Source organism: Phasianus colchicus, chromosome 3 (assembly GCF_987193195.1).
Source record: "Phasianus colchicus chromosome 3, bPhaCol1.hap1.1, whole genome shotgun sequence".
NCBI classification, from domain to species: domain Eukaryota; kingdom Metazoa; phylum Chordata; class Aves; order Galliformes; family Phasianidae; genus Phasianus; species Phasianus colchicus.
This window is the reverse complement of record NC_143438.1, coordinates 92869266-92890280: the sequence shown is the minus strand read 5'-3', so window position 1 is coordinate 92890280 and position 21015 is coordinate 92869266. Positions and strand designations below refer to the sequence as shown.

Genomic DNA, 21015 nt, shown 5'->3' with positions numbered 1-21015 from the left:
AAGCCATTTAAATTTAACTAGGGAAAGTACTTGCAAATGCATTATGGAGAACAATCCTGTAGCGGCGGGGAGATGGGCTGGAAAGCTGACAAGCTCATCTTTGTTTTTAACTCAGCAAACCCAAATCATTCAATGGTGCAAATTGGTGCCGCTCTGTTAACTCTGCCAGGGCTATGCTTAATTTGCACCATTGGAGAAGAAGAAACTGTGAATGAACATGAAACAAAATGATGGAAAGAAACTCCCAAAGAGAGGGGTGAGCAAATAGACTTTAAAAGTGACTCTGGGTGAAAAAAAAAAATTGGCTTAAGGCATTGAGGACAGATGGGGGTAGGAGCGAATAGCGAAGAATTTCTCTGCTTTGAGTTATATCAGGAAACATGGACTTTGGGTTTACGGTCACTGAACCTTCCTCTTTTTTCATCCACCAGCATCTTTCAGCAGAGAGCTCTCATGCACCGAGCATCTTTTATCATGATTTTATTGAACTGCCCTCAATTCATACACTGGCACTGACAGACGTTATCAGAAGTTGGGAATAAAAGTTAGACGTTGCGTTCTTTGAGACAGGAACTGCCTTTTCATTCTGTATTTGTATTTGACACAGAAACCTTTGGTATTCTGCCTGCAAGTACATGACAGTTCAGTACAAATAGCCTAGCTCAATGTGATAATTTGAAGTAATTTTCAGGTTTTCAAAAGAATCTTCCAAAGATGGTTGCTATGCATCATCTTACAGGTCTATGTAAAACATAGTTACTTCCAGGAATGTATTTTAAGAAATTTATATTTTACAACCGTTTCTTTTTTTTTTTTTTTTTTTAAACTACTGTCAGAAATGACAGCATCAGTTTATCTGAGCTGATTTTGTTCTGCATCAACAGAGTTTTTCTGCCCTCTTTGCCAGCAGTTTGTAAAGGGGAGAAAAGACGTCTGCTTTCCATTTTTTCCACCTGGGACATTTATTTTCCAGCAGTACTCACTCAACCAGGCAGTTTTGAGGGAAAGGGGAGAAGAAGAGAGAGGAGCACAACAGAAACAATGCACATTTATGACAGTGAATGGCCTCCATTTAAAATCCATTAAAAACAAGCAGATAATTTTACTCAGATTTGGGAATAAGAGAATCTTCCCTCTTGTTTTCCCAATTTCCCCAAGGAGATGTGGTTGTAAAGCCCATTAGTCCTTATTTTTCTAAAAGAGGAGAAATTTGCTTCCCTCCAGCACATAGCCCCATCTTTGAGATACAGTGAGTTCACAGCATTCATTTCTTTTGTATCACATTATTGCTGACTGTAATTTTTTCGCCTTTTCCTGGGCCTTTCATCTTTAAAAAGCGTAGCAAATCCAGGTGTGGAGTCTTGCCTTTGAGGTTATGCAGACGGAAATGATGGGAGTATTTGGCATTTCCCAGGAAACTAGTACTGCAGAAATTCTCCTAGTGTAACTGCAATTATAATTCAATCACTAATATTTTAGGAAGCTCCACTATCAATGATTGAATGTGAATAGGTTCCAAATTTACAGTCTTTCATCTCTCCTTTGTTCAGTTTTCTTTCTCTGCTCTGTGATAGAGACTGTTTACTAGATGGCTGAGTGGAATCCCAAGAATAACCTTTCTATTTATGATGTTTCATGCATATGTATGTCCAAAGAGCTAATCTGCCTCACGCAATTACAGCCGGGAGCTTTGAATCCCCACTAACATCTCTGATACTGAACATCCAAAGCAACATGAGAAAAAGTGTGAGAAGGAATCTGGGCTCCCAACTGTTGTTAAAGGGATGGGAGAGGGTTAACAATATACACCTCTATCCTGGAGTGAAGAAGGATAACCAAATAGGAGATCCACTCACGGTTGGACATGATGAGCATCTTTCAGTCTTCTTTCTATGAAAAGTTGCTCCTAGCACACACTTGGGGTTGCAATACACCCACAGAATAGCAATGCAGAGCTGATCACCCTCTTCCCAATTCTTGCTCCAGGCAAACCATGCTGACCATAAAAGACAGCTCTGCTTTGCAAAGTTCTGAATGGTGTTGGTTTAAGAGCAACAGGGCCACTTGGCTGCATCTCCCCAAACTTTTCTCCACAGGTATGACTCAAGTAGCTGTAAAGCTTTCTTTAAAACATAACCCAGCTCTGACCTAAAAGGCCTCGCATAGCAATGAGTCTCTGTGATTCATTAAAGCCCGAGGCTTCTCTGCAGAAATGCTTCCAAAAGTGACAGCATGCTCTGGATGTCAAAGTCCAGACTCGAATAAATTGGCTGGTAACTGTTAATTAAAAGCTAAATTTTGATTTCTGATCGTGACTTCAGCAGCAGGAGGAGCTGGAAGACACTTTTGGCTTCAGTTTTCTGCTTAGAGGAGTTAATATGGTTGGAGCACTTGAAGAGAGAGGAAGATGTACAATAGGAAAATATTAAACATGAGCAGTGATTTGTTATGCTAGCTGCCAACAGAGAAAGTAATTTAGCTGGAGAAAAGTCATACAAGCAACATAACACCTCTCCATCTGCATCTCTAATGTGGAAAACCATGCTACCCTGCAATCTATGCCCATGGCTTGAAAATTCATGCTCAGTTCTCATCTTCACTGCTCAAATGGCACTGTGACTTGCAGCAAGTCTCTTGTGGTCTCAGCTCTGCAATGTGCATGATGTGCACAGCGATGCTTCCCACTCCAAGAAAGGTGTTCTTGGTGGCTGCTTTCCTTAACATCTGCCAAGTGCTTTAGGCTTGGAGCATAAACGTTGCTGTAGAAATAAATGTAATGCTGAGATGCTGAGTGTTATCGCTTTTTTAGCTCTTTCTCAATCTGTCTTCCTTTGTAATTTTTGGAAAATAAAATGGTTAAAGCCTCGCAAATAACCATGTTTTCTCACCGTGCCATGTGCCAGCTACTCTAGGCAGATATTCAAAAATATCACATTGGTTTTAATCAAAGCCCCGAGGATGCTGACAAATTATCAAAGAGCGAGTGAGAGAGAAAATTGAAATCTGCCATTTAGTCATGTCTTTGACACGTCGCTAATTAACAGATGGAGGAAAAAAGAGGAAGCGTTGCCTGAGCGGATCGTTTCAATGCTAAATCAGGAGCAAACAAACAAACAAGGTCCAATGTATCTCCTACCTTATTCCGGGTCTGGGTCTGTCCGATCAGGATGAGAGCATTGGAGGAGATGATGGACAGGCAGAAGTTGATAAGAATGACCGAGCGCTCTGAGCGGATATACCTGCAGAAAGAGAAGAGGGGAAGGAGATCCACCCTGTTACACCTTGCATGAAGCCACTGGGCACTACACAATCCCATGGTAAGAGACGGCCCACTTTCTTCAGATCTCGTGTGTTAAACAGACAAGTACAAGGGGAAAAAGGAGGAGGAGAGCTTGGGTGTGGTGCACAGACCTCTCAATCCTCCCCATCAATGCTGGAGTTATGAGCATGAGCCAACAAATCAGGGGCTAGCCTGCTCCTTACTCTGAACCTTTTCTAAAATAGTACTGAGTGCTCTAAGTCCCCTGCAGCTCTGCTTACTTGGAAGGGGACTTGGAAAGAAGCTTAGAAGAAAACATACACGCAACACATGGAAAGATTCCCAAATAAGAAGAGCCACAAGCATGCTGGCGATGAAAGCAGGTTACGAACGCATGCATCTTCACAACAAAGTGCTTGTGATTCAGCATTCCCCTTTGTTTAACCTAACAACACATCCAGAAGTGAAAAGAAATTGTGGTTGTTTTTTTTGTTTGTTTGTTTGTTTGTTTGTTTTTCCAGATGGAGAGGTTTAACACTTCTCAAAACTAGGCCAAATATGTAGCTGTAACCACGGGTCTGGGACATCAGGAATCCAAGTTAGGAAGTTGTTGCCTTCAGCACCTTGCAGGAGCAAACCACTTGTCATTTCTCATTTGTAATGTGCAGCACAGCACCAACTTGCTGCTGAAGTATGTGCACAGTTAATTCAAATGACTGGCTACAGAGGCAAATTTCTTTGAAGGTGCTTTTATGTACCTAATAAAATTAAAAGGGAATTGCAAAAGTGCTAGTCTTCAAGGATTGACTCAGGACCTGACCGTACCAACCCTCACACGTATGAGTAATCTCAGTGATGCAGCAAGTGCCCTGCCTGAATACCAGATGAGTAAAGAGTAGAAACTGATGTCTATAAAAATTAGAAACATATCTATTAACCAGACAGCTCATCCCTGGAGGCTAATGCTGGATTATTTTGTATATTCCAGCACATCAACTATTTATACTAAGAATTTAATTTCATTAATTCATTTTAGCAAGAGCGTGTCAGTCACATTCTGGCTGTAGACTTTGCATTTCTGACTGGTAGGACAAGATGAATTTACTGCATATCTGAATTGAGCCAAGAATGAATCTGTGCTTTAGATCTTTTGGAGACTGTGAAACTTGGATTTTAACTTCCCTGCTTGTTTTCCCTCTAGATAAATATGAATATTGAAAATATGTTTTTCTGGATACAAAAAACAGTCACCGATGAAAAGCAGACTCACTTTACGTCAGCTTAGTTAGAAAACTGGCTTATAAGTAGTTCTTTCTTGAAACACACCCCAATCCCATAACACACTTCAAAATTTAGGTTTCCAGCTCAGCTAGAAACTGGATTTGCTGCAAATAAAACAAGCCTGGAGTTATTCCTTGGCCAGTTTGATCCCAGATTTTGCTGTTTCACTTGTTTCAAATACAATAATGAGGGTCATCTGAATCTTACTCCATTTGTAGGGTATCAAGCCATCAGTCTTTTGATGCTTCGATCGTATGAAGTAAAGTATGTATCAAATCTATAGTCAGCTGCTTCTGGGGAATAGAAAGGGAGATTTGGACAATGTGCTGGTAAGAATGGGATGTGCTAAGTCTGTGCAGGAACACTATGGCATTAATGCTCATTTAGGAAATTTCCTCTGGTAAAAAAAGAAAAAGTAAAAAATGAGTTGAATGTAAATGTAGTCTGCATGTCAAAGTAAGGGGTCAATAAACAGCTGTTTTCACATTTTTTCCTCCCTGAAAAGCCTTTTCTTTCTCCATGCTTCCTGTTATCTACCAGAAGTTCCTGTTCCCCGGATCCCTGAACCTTCAAAAAATGAACTGTGAGTTGGCACCTTGTAGAATCAGAATATTGGAATAATTTAGCTTGGAAAAAAAAACCCTCTGGAGTTGCCAATTCAATCCTCTGCCCAAAGCAGAGCTGATTTCCAAGTCCTGTCATGTTTTTCAGAGCTTTGTCCAATCAAATTTCAAAAACGTTTAAGAATGGGAAGTGCCATAACCTCTTCTGGGTGATTCGTTTCAGTTTTTAACCACTCATGGTGAAGAGTCATTTTTTCTTCAATCCAGCTGGAATTTTTCATGATGCAATGGTGGTCTTTGCCCCTAAATCCTTCACTGTATCCATCTGTGAGTTTTATGACTCCACTTTCTCCATGACTCCTTCTTAACAGACTTCTTCTCATCAATCTAGCCAAGCTTTCCTTGTTCCACATGCCTCTCCTTCAGCATTATGTTCTCTTGCTCCTTAAGCTGGACTCGATTAAGTTTGCTGATCTCTCTCCTGTATTGTGGGGTATTACGGAAATGCTATTCCAGATGTTGTCTTAAGAGAAGTCAAGTAGAGGGGAATAACATCCCTTGACCTGTTGGTTACATTACTATTAATGCAGTCCTTTATTGTCGAACAGTTGCATTTCTGAGTTATGTATAAATTGTCACCAACTGGATCCCCTGAGGCTTCTTTGGAGATATTACCAAGCCAGTCAGCCTCCAGCTTGTCCTGGTGCATCGTTCAGTTGCAGGTGCAGAAGTGCTCATTTGTCTTTGGTGTAAGATTTCTCCAGCCTATATCTCCTATTTGTTGAAGCTTGTTATTGCTGCTCACCAGCATATGAATCCATACTGGTATAGTCATCCAAGAACTTGCCAAGGCTGCCTTTTTCTCCATCATCCAGGCTGTTAATGAAGATATTAAATGATATTGGTCCTGGTACCAATCACTGAAAGATACTGCTGGTAACCAGCTGCTGGTTAGGCTTCAAATCTTTAACCATTACCCAGAGCCTGCATGAACTTCAGCCAGCTTTTAATCTGCTTTAGCAGATTAATGCAATCCAAAATTCACTAGTTATTTACTAAGATGCCTGTGTCAAAGGCTTCGGTAATGACAAAATATACAATGCCCACTTCTCTTCACTGTCCAAGCTACCAGTCATCCCATCACAGAAGGAAAACGGGTCAGTCAGGTACAATCTGTCCCTGAAAAATATGTGCTGTCTATTCCCAATCACTCTCTTGTCCATCATTTTGCTTGGAGAAAGTCTTGTTAACTATTCGCTCTTTAATCTTTCCAGAGTCTGTGAATAGACTGAACAGCAAGTAGTTCTAACAGCAGATCTAACTCCTCGCCCTTTTTAAAGATGAGTATAACGCTTCTCCAAACCACCTTGAACCTGCCCAGATGATAGATACTGGCACCACTGTACAGCAAGCTCCATCTCAACACACTCTTATCATCCCATTTGGAGCTATGGGCATGCCCATATCCATTTTACATAGTTCTCAGTTTTCACCTTCTTGGTGATGAATAGTGACTTTTTTCCCCATTTTCTGCTCCAAGATTCTGGGACCTGGGTCCATGGAAGCAAATGTTGGCAGTAGACCAAGATGAAGAAGGCAGTGATTAATTACCCTGATTTTCTCCACGTCCTTCTCCATCAGAACATGTTTCCTATTCAGCATTTCCTTGGATCATCCTTTAGTGTTGCTGTACCTACAGAAACCCTTCTTCATGCCTTTCATGTCTTTTATCAGTTTCAAACAGAGTTGAGAACCAGCTTTCCTAATGCTTCCATACTCCTCTTTGTCAGTCTGACCTCACTACTGAATGCTTACAAGCTATGATGGTTGCTTTTTTTTTTTTCCTGTATCACCTCCAGCTCAGGGATATTCCACAGAAAGAAATCAGCATTCCTATCCAGGACATTTGGCAAAAGAAGGCAGGAACTCATAGCAGAGATGGAAAACACACAGGCCTTGATGCTTAGATGAGAAATCTGCAGAGTGCTTTCTCACTATCCCTTAGCTGCAACATGAACTGCCTTATTTATCAAAGCACACTGCACACAGACACCAAAGCCTGGAAAACCTCTCACTGCAAATGTAGGGAGCTTCTGCTCTGGCCTGGGTCTTGTGGGATGCAGGGAAGCCCAAGAAAGATGGAGAACGTGGAAAAACCCTGCAGTTTGTCTCTCTGTATCCATTCCTCTCCCTTCTTCTCTGCAAACACTGAGCCAACTTTGCTTTCTCATGGTGCTCATACACATCCTTCTCCAAACAATCTTACTCATTCCTGCTGCCTTCCACCAGGGCCACAGAGTGCCTCAGCCTCCCCAGCAAAAAGCAGAGCTCTTGGGTTTAAAGCAAGCATTAAAAGCCACTTGAGAGCTTGCTGACAACCACTAAATCAATCTTCAGCCTCTATGGACAGGGAATGAAAAAAGCTTACACCGATATCTCTCAGCGATACAGCATTCATTCAGCTGCTACCATGCCCTACATGCTGACAGGCTGGTGAAAGAGCTATTTGATAGTAAGCATTGATCTCCATGCTATGGAAAGGTCACTCTGATTCCGGAGGCTGTTGAACTGCAGTTGGGTTCAGGGATGAAAAACACATCGGGCTGCTTCTGAAAACACCATCCTGTCAAGGAGTGGTACAGACCAAAGTGAAAAGAAGTACAGCTCTGAGTCATTCAATCTGTTCTGACCCGTGAGCAATTCTGTTTCTCCCCAATTTTTCATTTTTCAAGTCAGCTTTCAAGCGAGAAGATCATTTTCTTATTATTATTTATTTTCTGAAAACCTCTGTTTTCCATACAGGTGGTGGAAAACATGGCCCACACACATGGATTCCAGTTGTGACCTAGGACAACCATAACCAGAGGTAACAAGGGCGCTCCACTTCTACAGCCCAATGTGTCACTGACCTCTCCGCCGAGGCTGCTAATAAGGCCAGAGATGCACCATCTGTAGCAGAGTTTTTGCAGCCATCTGTCTACTGGGAACTGGAGCGAGTCCACCAACAGGCCACCAACAGCCGTCAAACGGAAACAATGTCCAGCATGAAGTGAGACTGTGCCAAGTTGGCTGCCTCTGAAGCGATCACTTGCATCAAGAAACTCATGCTGGTCATGCCGATGGCTGAGTAGGTGCCACTAAGAAACAAGCATTATTGGAGGTTTTGAATGGAATAAAACCATTTCCCTCTTTGATATGCAGCCCAAAGTTGGGATCACCTCCTTTTTACTCTGCCTCTTGTTCTTCACCATGTTCCTTTTCCCTTTTTATTTTTATTTTTTTTTGTCTTTCTATCTTTCTGCTTCCCATGTATAAACAGATCCTAGTTGGGCAAAATTCTGGGAAGGTTTCCAGACTGTCAGCCTCAGTGAGCCTATTCATCAGAAGAGGATTACACTCAAGCTGAGTCTATGTATACATGCTCCAGATGCCTTTGTCCAGAGGTCTGAATGAGAAATTTCACAGCCAAAGCTCCCCAAAACAGCTGAGCTCTGGTGGGTGTGCTCCAAAGAAGACCAAGCAGATAGGGCACATGGAGTTTCTCCCTTGCTCAAAAAATAGTTTACTTTGATATGGCTCCTGTATTTTAGCAACAACAGCTGGAATAATACTGCTGATCCCCTTGTGAGCATTCCTCCAGCTGCTGTCTGATAAACTGTATAACATCTAGGGACAAAACGAAGTGGAAGCCAGGAGATAATGTTGAATATGATGTTCCTGAGACCATTATTAGAAAAGCACATTCATGTCCAGCAGCTATGCCTAAAATAAAAAGGACACACAGAGTGCTCAGGGCTCAGCCACGGGAATGCTGTGAAATTCAGAAAACATGAAAACATGATCTACAGATAAGAAATGAAACAAACTCAGCGCACCAAAGAGAAATTCTAGAGATCACTTGATCATGCTTTACAAATATTTACACAGAGAGACTTAGGATAGAGAGCCCTTTAATCAAGATATATCTGGTCTCAGGATCACTTGGAAATGCATGTCCATCCCTTGCTAAATCAGAAATGCCCATTCAAGCCTTCCATAGACATGTCCCCCCATTCATACTGAACTTGATCATTTTGGGCATAGGCATAGTAACACAAAGGCTGCAATTAGAAATTAAAAAGGGTATATTTTAAACAGGGCAGACAATTAACTTTACTGTCCTCAATGACAGTAAATATTGAGGGGCATGATCCTGGAAGAAAACATATTGCATTACTCCAAATGACTCCGTCATGCTCCAAACTGATTCAACCTCATGTCTGAACTTAAGTTTCAGATCCTGAACTTATTTCTGATAGGAAAGAGAGGGTGAGACTCCAACACTTGCTCTTCACTCCTCTCTCCTAACTTTCCACTTGATCCTGACACCAGTGACACCAGTAAGTCACCTACCAGCGCTGCCCAGTGCTGCCCAGCCTGAGGAAAAGCAGGAGAGGACAAGGACTTGAGCAGATCCAATGATACCCCAGGCACGGAAAAACCTGAGTTCTAGATAAACGTTATTATGATCAGTCTTCAACTCAGAGCACTCACCATAATTAACTAGCCACTATGCACTGTCACAGTATCAATAAAAGGTGCATTTTCTTTCTGATCATTTTTAACTCTCTTGTCTCTTTCCTCTAATAAAGGGTAGAAAACGTTATCGCAATTCACAAATCTAAAACGAATTTATCTTTTCCTTCCTACTAAGAAGAGTCATTTGACAAAGTGAGAGTCCTGCATTGATCTCTTCTCACAAAGAGTCACGAACAGTACATTCTTTGTAGCCACTCCTTTTTAATTTCATGGTCATTCACCTGGTTCTGATTTTTGTCTTCTGTTTCTCTAGAGTCATGAAGTTCTCAGCAGGTCTGCCACAAGTTTAGGAAAGGCATGGGTCTCCATAGTGTAAACTCAGATCTTGTGGAATGGCATGAATCCCATGCACATCTTGGGTTCTCAGACTTGTAACAGTCCACCAACATGTACTTTTCAGGGATGTGGGCCAATGTGGACCTTTGTTTAATACAACTCTCCTATAAAATCACTCCAACCCCTACAAAGGGGCAATTTAAGGTTGCATCTGATCTCCGCATAGGTTGTACAGGAGCTCTTTGAAATGGGATGTACCGAGGAATCTCATATGCACCTGAAGCCAAAGGCAGAATAAAGCTAAGGGATTAGAGAATTATTTAGCCCACAAGATGTAACATCCTTAAGCTCCTGAAAAGTACTGTTACTACTTTGGGCGAGATGTTTTCATAATGGATCAAGGATGTTTTGATGTTATCAAAGACCCAGCCCAGAATACCTTGAAGCAACTTGCCTGCCAGGAGGCAGTGCACGTCCACCTCTCTGCAAACAAGGTTTCCTGGGATATATAAAGGCATAGAAAACAGCACACACAGCTTTTGAAAACAGAACAATGAGACTACATGAGGTCATAGTACTAAGTTCACTGTACTAATTTCTCTGGCACTAAAAAGAAAGAGTAATGCCAACTAAGCCACCATGATGACTTTTTACAAGACCCACTCATTACAAAGTAGTTCTTCCTCAGGCAACGGACACCCAAAATGGGACAGCAAAACCTCCAGGATCCATGCAGATCAAGAGACAGTTACTTTCCCCAGTAAGAAGAGAAAAGAATGAAAGCCATACCTCCAAACAGAGACATAAATGATAATCAACAGCAAAAGTGTCAGCGAAGATACTCCACAGCCTACAATTAACGTGACAGAAGGGACCAGCACCTTTTCCATGTTCTGAAAGAGAGAAAGTAACACATCAAAAAAAAAACAAAAAAACAAAAAAAAAAAGATGATGAAGATGCTCAGCAAATTCTACCAGCTCAATTTCATGGCAAGGACTTTTCTCCTAATTGTCTGACTGTACATCAACTCAATCGACCTTCACATCACACTACACATACAAATAAAGAGGAGAGAGGCCCATGAGTTACATCAGGTTGACCCTGTCTTTCTTTGGACTTCACTCTGCTCCCACACACACCAGTGTTAAGTTTGGGTTTAAAAATCTGATATTCATAGTGGGGTGTGTAAAAGGCACAGGTTTGCAAGAGGAGATCACACCCTTTACATCCAGTGTGGAACTTCAAAGATAATTAATGAGGAAACAGCAGAAAGCTCTGCCTACACTAGAACGATTACAAATGAGCTCTTCTGGGAATGGCTGTTGCTGAAGCTTGGAGGATGAAAAGAAGGTGAAAATCTTCCACCGACTACAAACATCCATCTGGCAAGGGAGGAGCTGAAGCAAGCAAAGGAAAAATAAGATGTATATCCTCCCCAGGGAGCAGCATCTAGTCATACCATACATCACTTCACCCTTATGCTCTTATGCTACTTGACAAGGCATTTCTTCATATGCAGGGATTCTTACGGAAAATGCTGGCATGCAATGGTTCTACTTTGCTGTTTCAACACAAGAGATCTGCCACTCACCACACCTTGCAACACCAAGAACAAACACACGTGTTGTAATTACTCCTAATCTAGTTCTCTGCATTCCCTGGGACTAACACCATAACCATATGCCAGAGACTCACATCACTAAACCTCCCCTGTTCTTAGGATCTCTTTCCTACTTGCTTTCCTCTGCTGCAGGCTTTTTATTCAGCACGTTTCTCATTTCCACGTCAGTGATCTCTGCTGGCGGGAGGACAGAGAAGCAAAGACCCCACCATGCAGCAGATGCACCAGAGCCCCTTTATTTAAAGTGATTAAGCAGTACACAAAGGTGTGGGAGCACACAGTCAAGGTTGTCATTAGATTGGCGCAGTACCAACACCTATTGCCGCAGCTATGGAAGATGGTTTCTGACATAGCAAGGGCTTAGGATAGGGAAAAAAAAAAAATTAAAAAAAGAAAAATCAATTACGCATGAATTTAGGAATGGAACAGGCAGTCCTCTGAGGACTTGTCCAGACTATTTTGTTGGCAGGCATGAGGCTGCTCAACCTGAACCTCCAATCAGCAGGACATCATGAAGCAGAGGTTACTGCAGCTCTGTTCCAGGCTACTGAGCCTTCTGCAAAGCAAAATATATTAGGCAAGGCTCGGTACTGTGCTTATATGGAGTCTGGCCAGCTCAACACATGGGCAAAGCAAATATGTCTGTTGACTGAAGGCCTACAGTTAGATTTACTCCACAGAGCCCACTATGAAGAAGAGATGAACCTCCCTAATATATTTTTATCTGAGTTGAACTATCCTGGCAGTTTGAAGGGCTTGGTTAGATCTCCCTTACTTGCATATTTCAACCAAAAGCATCTCTCGCATTTTGAATCTCAAGGGGGGAATTAACGAGGAACAAAACTTTCACCATAGAGCTGCCGTGAACCCCTCAGGGGCTATTGGGAAGGCTGGCACAAGAGCTTAAGGGATCTAAGACAAAATGTAGCGATGAATTCAAAGGCTTGAATACCCAACTGGGTTTCTACACCCAAAGGAGTAAAGGCAGCTTGTGGGATTTTTACTCAGAGCTGTCTGGGTACAGATCAGTTGCAGACTGGAAGCCAAACTGAATTGCAGTGTGGTGCTAACTCTGCAACGTTTCCTTTCTGCTCATCCTATTAGCTCTGACATGTAAGTACCTTAACATGACTGTATGGCTTCATTGAGTTTCCTTCATGAAATAGGAGGCTTGGGATTCTCTGAATCTAACACCATACATCCTATGAGAATCCATACATACCAATGTTCTGGGTGCTGAACCTAATTCAGATTGCTGAAACAGTGGGACTAGATTTCAAGCAATGACTCAGTCCTTTGAACTATGAGCAATTGTGTATAAACATGGAACAACATGGCAATGAGCCTCGTCAATCCATCCAGCAAGGTTCTGCATCTTCCCTCACCTACAGCTTCCTGAAATACTTCCAGAAAATGCTTCAGTTCACACACTGATTCTTCCTCTTAACCTCTATGAAGACTTGGAACACTGAGATTTTTAACACTGTGACTCATGTGACTCTATTCACACCATGAGAATTTACTCCTGCCAAATATTTGTGGAAAGTTAGAAGCTCATTATAAATTGGTATGTGGAGGGGAATCTTCTGTGAACAGAAGTTTCCGATTTAGTCAGGATATGGAAAAGAAATGCAATCTCTGGCACAAAATCACAGCTTCTCCCTTTGCCATCTCTGCTTTGATTGCTCCCAGCAGAACTCAAGTCACCCCACCTCAGAGATGAATGGTTGTGATAAACTGGGGAGCACAAGCTCCTCAGACGTGGCCTGGTTTGTGTTCTCTCATTCCAGTCTCACTCTCAACCCTCTTTTCTCTCCCTGCTCCTCGCTTTTGGCAATATGAGTTCACATCACACAAACGGTGGCCCGGGATGAGCATCGATTGTGACATTTGATTTAAGTAGGTTTTGTCTCACTGACTTTTCATGGGTAACTGGATAAAAGTTGGGGAGGAGCTCCATTAAAGCAAAAAAAATAAATAAATCAAGACATGCAACTCACTCCATCTGAGAGCAACATGAGAAATTGAGTTTGGATTTTAATGGATGAGTAGAGTTTATCCCAGCACTCAAAACACAGTAACCTTAATTCCCCTCACTTCCACATCCTCTCTGACCCTTTCATCCATCCAGCTCTGTTGGAATTGTAAGAGTGGATAACTATAAAAAAAAAACTGCCTGTAGTAAGAGTTACTTCTTTGGGAATAAAACATCCTAAAGGCTTAGGCCTTTATATCTTAGGACTCTGCTTTTTTTTTTCATTTTTAAGATTTCTCTGTCCTCTTCGTCTTCCTTCCCACCTCCTACACTTCTTCCCTTTGGCAAATGAAGCATCGTTTGTTTTATCTCTTCTGATTAATTAAACCCCCTGACAGAAGGTGGTTGGATGCTGTGGGATCTGAGGCTGGCAAGGAAAATTTCCTTGGAGGAAGAAGAGGGGAAAAAGAAAGATTGGTTTAAAAAGAAATAGTAATACCAACAGAATGACATCAAGGTGGTCTTAGAGTGAGAAAGAAAGTCTTACAGGAGTTTCCCAGCATCACAGCTGAGGAATAAAGTCGTTGCCTGCAAAGGACAGACTCAGGGGGTGCACCTGCTTGGACAGAAGATGGTCCCAAATGGTCCAGCCCTGCCTCTTTCACCTCCCCACGTCTGCTGATGCATGGCATTTGGAAGCATCTCAAAATGCAGATGAGACTGTTCTCCTATGGAACTGGAAAAGAAACCTTTGCCTGGGCTGAGTAGGAACAGAGTCTCAAGTCCCACGACTCTGTCAGCAAGCATGACAAAGGAGGAGAAAAGCAATCAATGACATCAGCTAGGATGGAAATAACGAGTGCTACTGCCTGGGGCTGTTTGCTGTCCTGCCACTGCATCGCTCTGCCTAACAGGGCAGAAGGACACTCCTTCACAATTTTGCTTTGCTTTCTTCTTTTCTATTTCCTCCTCTTCCTTTCTCAGTCCTTTATTTCCTCCCCTACTTTTTCTTCCTTTCTCCCTTAATTTGACCATTTTTCCATGACTACTGCCTTTTCTTTTCAGTCTTAACACTTCTCTCTGGCTCTCCTCCCTCAGCATTCTCTACATGTCTTTCTTTCCTCCTCTTAGTTTCTGCACAGCACTGAGAAAAAGTGACTGCATTTGAGCTGTGCTTGTTCCATTACTCTGCTCTGGCTCCAGGGTCAAACAGGCTCCCATTAGAACAAAGTCAAATATGGTATTTCTTAATGCCATGCAGTTTGCCTGAGACCTCACAAGCAAGTTGTTCTTTTTGCTTTCCCCATCTTTGATACTGAGAAAGGCTGAACAAACTCTCTATAGGTATGACAGCCTACTAATAAAGTCACTGATTAAATCATTTATTTTTCTCCCAGTTTAAATGCAGACATTTGGAACTTAAGGTGCTACACTTGGTTTTTATGAATGTGTTTGCAATTCAGAATGGTTGCCTTGAGCCTGACTTCTAGCATATTTGAAATTAAAGATTCATGAAAATAAAGAACTGCAGAAGTACTGGTTGCAAGGGACATCTGGAGGCTTCAACACAGCTTGTGGCTTGGAGCAAGACTATCACCAGCCTTAGGTGAGGCAGATCATGAGAATGTCCATACTAAAAGACCATGCTATTCTGCTTGGGAAAAATGTTTTCCTAACATCCCACATGAAATCTTCCAAGCTATGGCTTGTGATTCGTGTCCTATTATATCATCACACACAAGTGAGAGGAGTTTGATTTTATCATTTTTGCAGCTGTCAATCTTAATACCTGTAGGTTATCTTCCTCTTTGTAAGACCAAGTCCAGCACCCTCTACCTTTTCTCACAAGTCATAAGCAATGAGGTTCATTCTACTCTTCTGAAAAAAAAGTAGACCAAATGGATATGCTTTACTCCAAGAACTGTTCAGAAACCATTTTTGCACGTCTAGACTAAAGGGTTTTCACAATTCTTGAGCAGTTTTTAAAGCCACATTCTGTTGATTTTCTTGCTGGTTGGCCAACTCTTTTCAAAGCAGAGAGCTATCAAAGAGTTGTTAAAATTGCTGGAGAATAATGCTTTTACCAGTACTCATGAAAGTGACAGTTTTCTGAACAAAGTGGTTTATGTCATCGCTGTAAGAAAACAACCTAAGAGGAATGAATGAATGGTGGATGTCCTTGGCATCCATGAAAAAAATCCTGAAAACATTTGTATCCCTATTTGGTTAGATTCTAGGTTTCTCGTTCAGGGTCAAGCTTTCTGTGTTACCTTGGTGGCACAGAGGTAACAAAGACAGGTGTAAATCTATGAGCAAGATTTGAATGTGATGGATCTACAGTGTCATCTCCAGCTACCACCCATCAGCCAAATACTGTTCATAGCCCAGCTCCCTGTCCCCAAGGGCAGCAATCTAGGTTATTGTTCCAGGGTAATATGCAGCATCTTCATCTTCAGCCTTCATCTGAGTAAGAACAAGACTCTGGATACAGTTCAGCTCATAGTGCTGTTGCTGATGCATGTATCCACCTCTGAGGATTCTGCAGAGCCAAAAGAAGTAAAGCCTTGACCTTGCCTGTTCATACCCCATCCCATAGCACAAGAAGGTGCTGTTCATATGCCATTGCTCATGCAGTGCTCAGTGAAGGTAGCATGGACACCCAGCTATCCAGCTGCAGGGTCCATGCCAGCTGGCGAGGCCCATGGTGAAATTACAGGTATAGAAGGCTCTGTTTTCATCTCCTGGAAGATGGGCTTCTTACACTGGTTATTGTGGGTCTGCTCTGTCCCACAGACATTTCAGCTTGTGTTACCAGAGGAGAAATTTTGGCTTGTGTGATAATACACTAATACAAATTCTGCTAGGGATGGGAGATAGGAAGAACAGGGCTCCAAAATACAGGCAGTATCAAGAACTTAGTGAAGACTGGGATCACACTGAAAGGAGGTGTTTTGGTGGGTCAAAATTAGCAGTCCTACAGGGTTCATTTAATTCAGATCACAGGAGCACTGAGAAGGCACCAAAGTATCTTCCAACCTCTGAGGAAGGCTCTGAGATCCCTGCAGGAAAATCCCTTAGTGGTGTCATTAACAAATAATTTCCTTGCAACTTCTTTTCCAACATCTTCCCCAGCTCAGCCCATGTCATTGTGAGAGAGATTCAGGGGATTAGTACCTCATTTTGCTCCCTTCATATCATAACTACCATCTTCTCATGTCAAAGCTAATAGGTGCCCATTATTGGGAATGTATTTGTGGAACAGAGGGCTACTTTTATGTAATTTGGCCAGTCTAAGAGGCAATTTTGTGTAATTGCAGTACACAAAAATCACCCAGAGAGATACCTTAACGTGTTACTATTTATTAACAACTGCTAGCTCTTCACTCGGTATTGAGTCTGCTCTCAAGATACAACATGGCAATCTGCATTTAGTAAACAGCCTTGACGAAGCTCTCAGGGCAGAGGAGTGGTCACATAACCGCTCGTTAATAGGAACTGTCAGGATAATTTCCTTCAGTCTGGTGGAGAATTACGGGAGTTAACAGCGCGCATTATGTACCTGCCAGTCATCAGCAGAGCAATCAGCTTGCTGCTGCTGTTTCGACTACCAGAATGCATTCCCAAGTCCAGAATGTGAAGTCCTGATATCAAGGAAGGCTGGAGCATGCCTGTATTAATACTAGGGAGTATTCTCCTCCTGCCCAGCCAGCTGTTCTTAAACATTCCTCATTTCTGGAGGTGGTCAAGGTCAGGTTGAATGCAGACCTGGGCATCCTGCTCTGGTGGCTGGCAATCGTGCCTATGGCATGGGAGCTGAAATTATTTTATCTTTGAGGTCCCTTCCAATCCAAACCCTTCAGTGATTCTCTGATTCTTAGACACGAGGAATAAACTCTTTGACATGAGGGTGATGGGATGGTGAGGCACTGGAACAGGTAGCCTAGAGAAATTGTGGATGCCCCATCCCTGAAGTGTTCAAGGCCAGGTTGGATGGGGCTTGAGAAGCCAAAATTAGTGCGATGCCCCTGTCCATGGCAGGGGAGGTACGATCTTATGATCTTTAAAGGTCCTTTCCTACCCAAACCATTTTACAACTCCATGATTTTCACTAAATAGCCCATTACTATTATTTTAAAATGCATAGTTTGATTCCTTTTCCCACTGCAAAACTAGTGAAACCACTGCTTAATGAGTCTCTGCTGAATATCAGCATCCCTCTGCAAGCCACAGACTGGGAACCAGCATGCTGAGCTTGGGGATGACCAGCAAAGAGCATGGGGTCTATTCCCAACTTGCCTGCAGGTCAACTGTATATACATAGCTCCATTATATAGGCCAATCTTTTCAACGTCCACTCAAACGATCTGCTTCAGACTGAAAACACAGCCCTTAACTTCTCAGGGGCTTATTTTAAACCCTGTAAATGGAAGAGAATAATAGCACACTCCCTCTCTCTTCCAGAGCTTAATTCAGCTCGGATTTTTGATATGTGTAAATGCCTTCGGGGGTTCCTGGAGCTACATCAGGACAAGCAAATACAAGCATCTCTCTCTCTCTGCTGTGCAATATTAACACGGGGAGGTATGAAGAAGAGAGAGGAGAGAGTTTTTTGTTTAACTGTTTGTTAACTAGCCAGTCAGAGTGCCTGTTTTTTTTTAATCTTTGCTTTTATGCATGCAGTAAGACTCACTCAGCCTTTCCCTTTAAAGCACGTTTTACACGTTGAAAGAGAAAACAGAACCACTTTTCACAAACACATGCACACGAAAAAGACTGATAATAACCAAACACCTCTATGGGTACACTCTCTTTTCTTCTGAGAGAAGGCAGAAGCAGATAGAACTTTATTCAGAGTATGCAATAGTATCATCAAATGCACTGCAGTAAGCAGTAAAACCTTATCTTGTTATGTCTGTAATTGAAAATACGATGGTCCAGGATGCATCTGGCCCATGTTACCTTGAAACAAAGTGATATTGGTTAATGTTCAAACAAGCTCAAGGTTCTAAGCAGAAGGGTCTTATCCATACTGCCTTGTGGAACGTCCATGGACCACTGCATTCCTGGGCCATCCCTGGGCATTGCTGGAACAAGCCAAGAAACAGTAATAACAATTATGCAGTGGGGGCAATTAAAGGGCAATGATAGAGCTTTTGTTCTGTACTTTGATACTATTAATACAACTATGATTACTAGTATTATTTTAGAGTATGGACATATGATCAGTGTCTAAAGATATTAAAAATGAGCCTCCTTCATTGCTTCTCTGTAGTCTGGATTGTTCCTTCTCTGTACTACACAGAGGACAGTCAGTTCAAAGTCGATAAATGATTTACAATGCCTATCCATGCATTGCTCATCATGTTCTGCTTCCACTACTGTGTCCTCAGCTCGACTAACTTCATAGCAGTAGCGTGCAGCCCCTTGCAGGGAAATGTGTAAGATTTACACACATTAAAAAAAAAAAAAAGAGAAAAAAAAAATAATACTATGGCAGACTGGGAATTGAAAGTGAGGGGGGAATCCAGACTGTGTTTATCCTGTTTTAAGCCGTATTTTGGTTCCATGCCAGGTGACAGCATTTCACCAAATTATTCCAAAACAACCCGCTGTTTGTTTTACTCCATCAGTGTCGTGCTGGTGAGTAATGCCAGACCGGCAGTTTTCCCTACAGAACAGGCAATACTTATCCTCCCTGACTTGGCCCTGGAGAGAAAACCATCAGGGGAATATCTGGCAGCAGGCAGAAACGAGGTGTCTAGAAGATCTAAGGGAATGGCATGGATCTGCATTAGGGGAGTTCAGGTTGGGTGTTAGCAAAAGATTCTTCACGGGGAAGGTGGTGGGCATGGAATAGGCTCCCCAGGGTGGTGATCACAGCCTCAAGATGCCAGAGCTCAAGTAGCATTTGGACAATCTGCTTGAACATAGAGTTTGCATTTTGGGTGGTCCTGTGTGGAGCCAGGAGTTGGACTCAGTGATCCCTGTGGGTCCTTTCCAACTTATGATATTCTGTGCTTCTATGATAAGACTTCTGCCAGATGTGCTCCTATGGAGAACAAACTCCTTCCCTTCCTCTTACTCCTTTATTACTATTGCCCATTAGAGGCCAGTTTTAAAGGAAAAACTTCATCCAAAACTTGAGCCATAAGCACTTCTGCAAATACTGGACAAGACATCCCTAAACAATTTAATTAATTCCCTGTAATTATTTCCTGTAGCTGTGATTCCTTTCCTTTAAGGACCAGGGAGAAGCTTCCCATCTCTCACTGCTCAGTCACTGAAGATGTCTGCACTGGCAATGGTCCCTGATTCAAACTAAGGTTGAACCAGAAATCTTGAAGTCAAAGATTTCCCTGGAGACATTCAAGGTCAGGCTGATGGGGGCTCTAGGTAACTTGATCTAGCTGTAGGTGTCCCTGTTCTTTGCAGGGGAGTTGGAAAAGGTAGACTTCAAAGGTCCCTTCCAACCCAAATGATTCTGTGATTCCACATTTCCAAGCCATTATTCGTCTTCTGAGTCTTTTGGGAGCATGTTGGCTGGAATTTGCCTCTGAAAACAATATGAAGGGATTTCAGCTGTTTAGCAGATGATGTGATTTGTGTGCATCACACAGATGCCGCGTGCTGTTATGATGACAGTGACATCTTTCTCCCAGTTGCAATCTAAAGAGCCTGTGGGATCAAGCATGTTTTTACCCACCCAGCATAAACACATCGCTGGTGACTGGGGAGCTACTGGTGCTCCTTTACATGGGACCCTTATGTCAAAGCAGTACACTAGGAGTCAGCTTTCATCCTGATGCTCATCTCATTCACAACTAAGTGACTAGGGAGTAAAACTGTAACTGCCTCTGGATTTACAACTGTGCCCATTTGGTATAAACAAGACCAAAATTGGCCCCAGTAGTAAGATATTCCCTGTCCAGAGAAGGGCTGACGCTACTGCCAGATTTAAAAAAGCAAAAAGAACAATTCGTCATGAAAAATGAAAGCATTGTCTTGCTTATGGGAAACAAATAGTGTCATTTTGCTTTCACAGATTTATTGCATGTATTCTGTACATCCTTCTGATTGGTAGGGCAGGTAGCTAGAGAGCATTCAACCTACAGACTTAGTTTCAAAGGATCATTATCACACACAACATCATGCTGACTTTCTGTTTAGACTGTCCTAACTTTCAGGAATTTTCAAGCTCATATTCTCATAATTAAGAATCCAACAGTCGTTTTTCATGCATATTGACCATTTTCACTTAAAGACTGCCTTTATATCAAAATATTGCCAATAAATTTGTCCATACGGCTACCCATAGAGAGAAACAGTATTAAGGCACAAACATTTCGGAAACAGATTCAATTCTGGTTTAAATGAGTAGCCATCTGTTGCAAAAAAATAATAATAATGACTTAACATCCACATCTCATTGCATGGCAGTTCAAGGGCAACCTAAGCCTTTAG

General features: G+C 42.2%; 1 protein-coding gene across 13 annotated transcripts in view; it reads right to left on the bottom strand.

The window, feature by feature from the left end:
* Positions 1 to 21015, bottom strand: part of ADGRB1 (adhesion G protein-coupled receptor B1) — a 275593-nt gene that overhangs the window by 54575 nt on the left and 200003 nt on the right. For 7 of the 13 annotated variants that reach the window (XM_090138075.1, XM_090138073.1, XM_090138076.1 and 4 more), the window contains 3 exons: positions 10747 to 10850; positions 9496 to 9591; positions 3137 to 3239 (listed from right to left, as the gene is read on the bottom strand). In XM_090138075.1, coding sequence (XP_089994201.1) covers positions 3137 to 3239; positions 9496 to 9591; positions 10747 to 10850 — 303 coding nt within the window. The remainder of the gene's footprint in view (positions 1 to 3136; positions 3240 to 9495; positions 9592 to 10746; positions 10851 to 21015) is intronic. The other 6 variants (XM_090138083.1, XM_090138078.1, XM_090138082.1 and 3 more) reach the window with 2 other exon arrangements.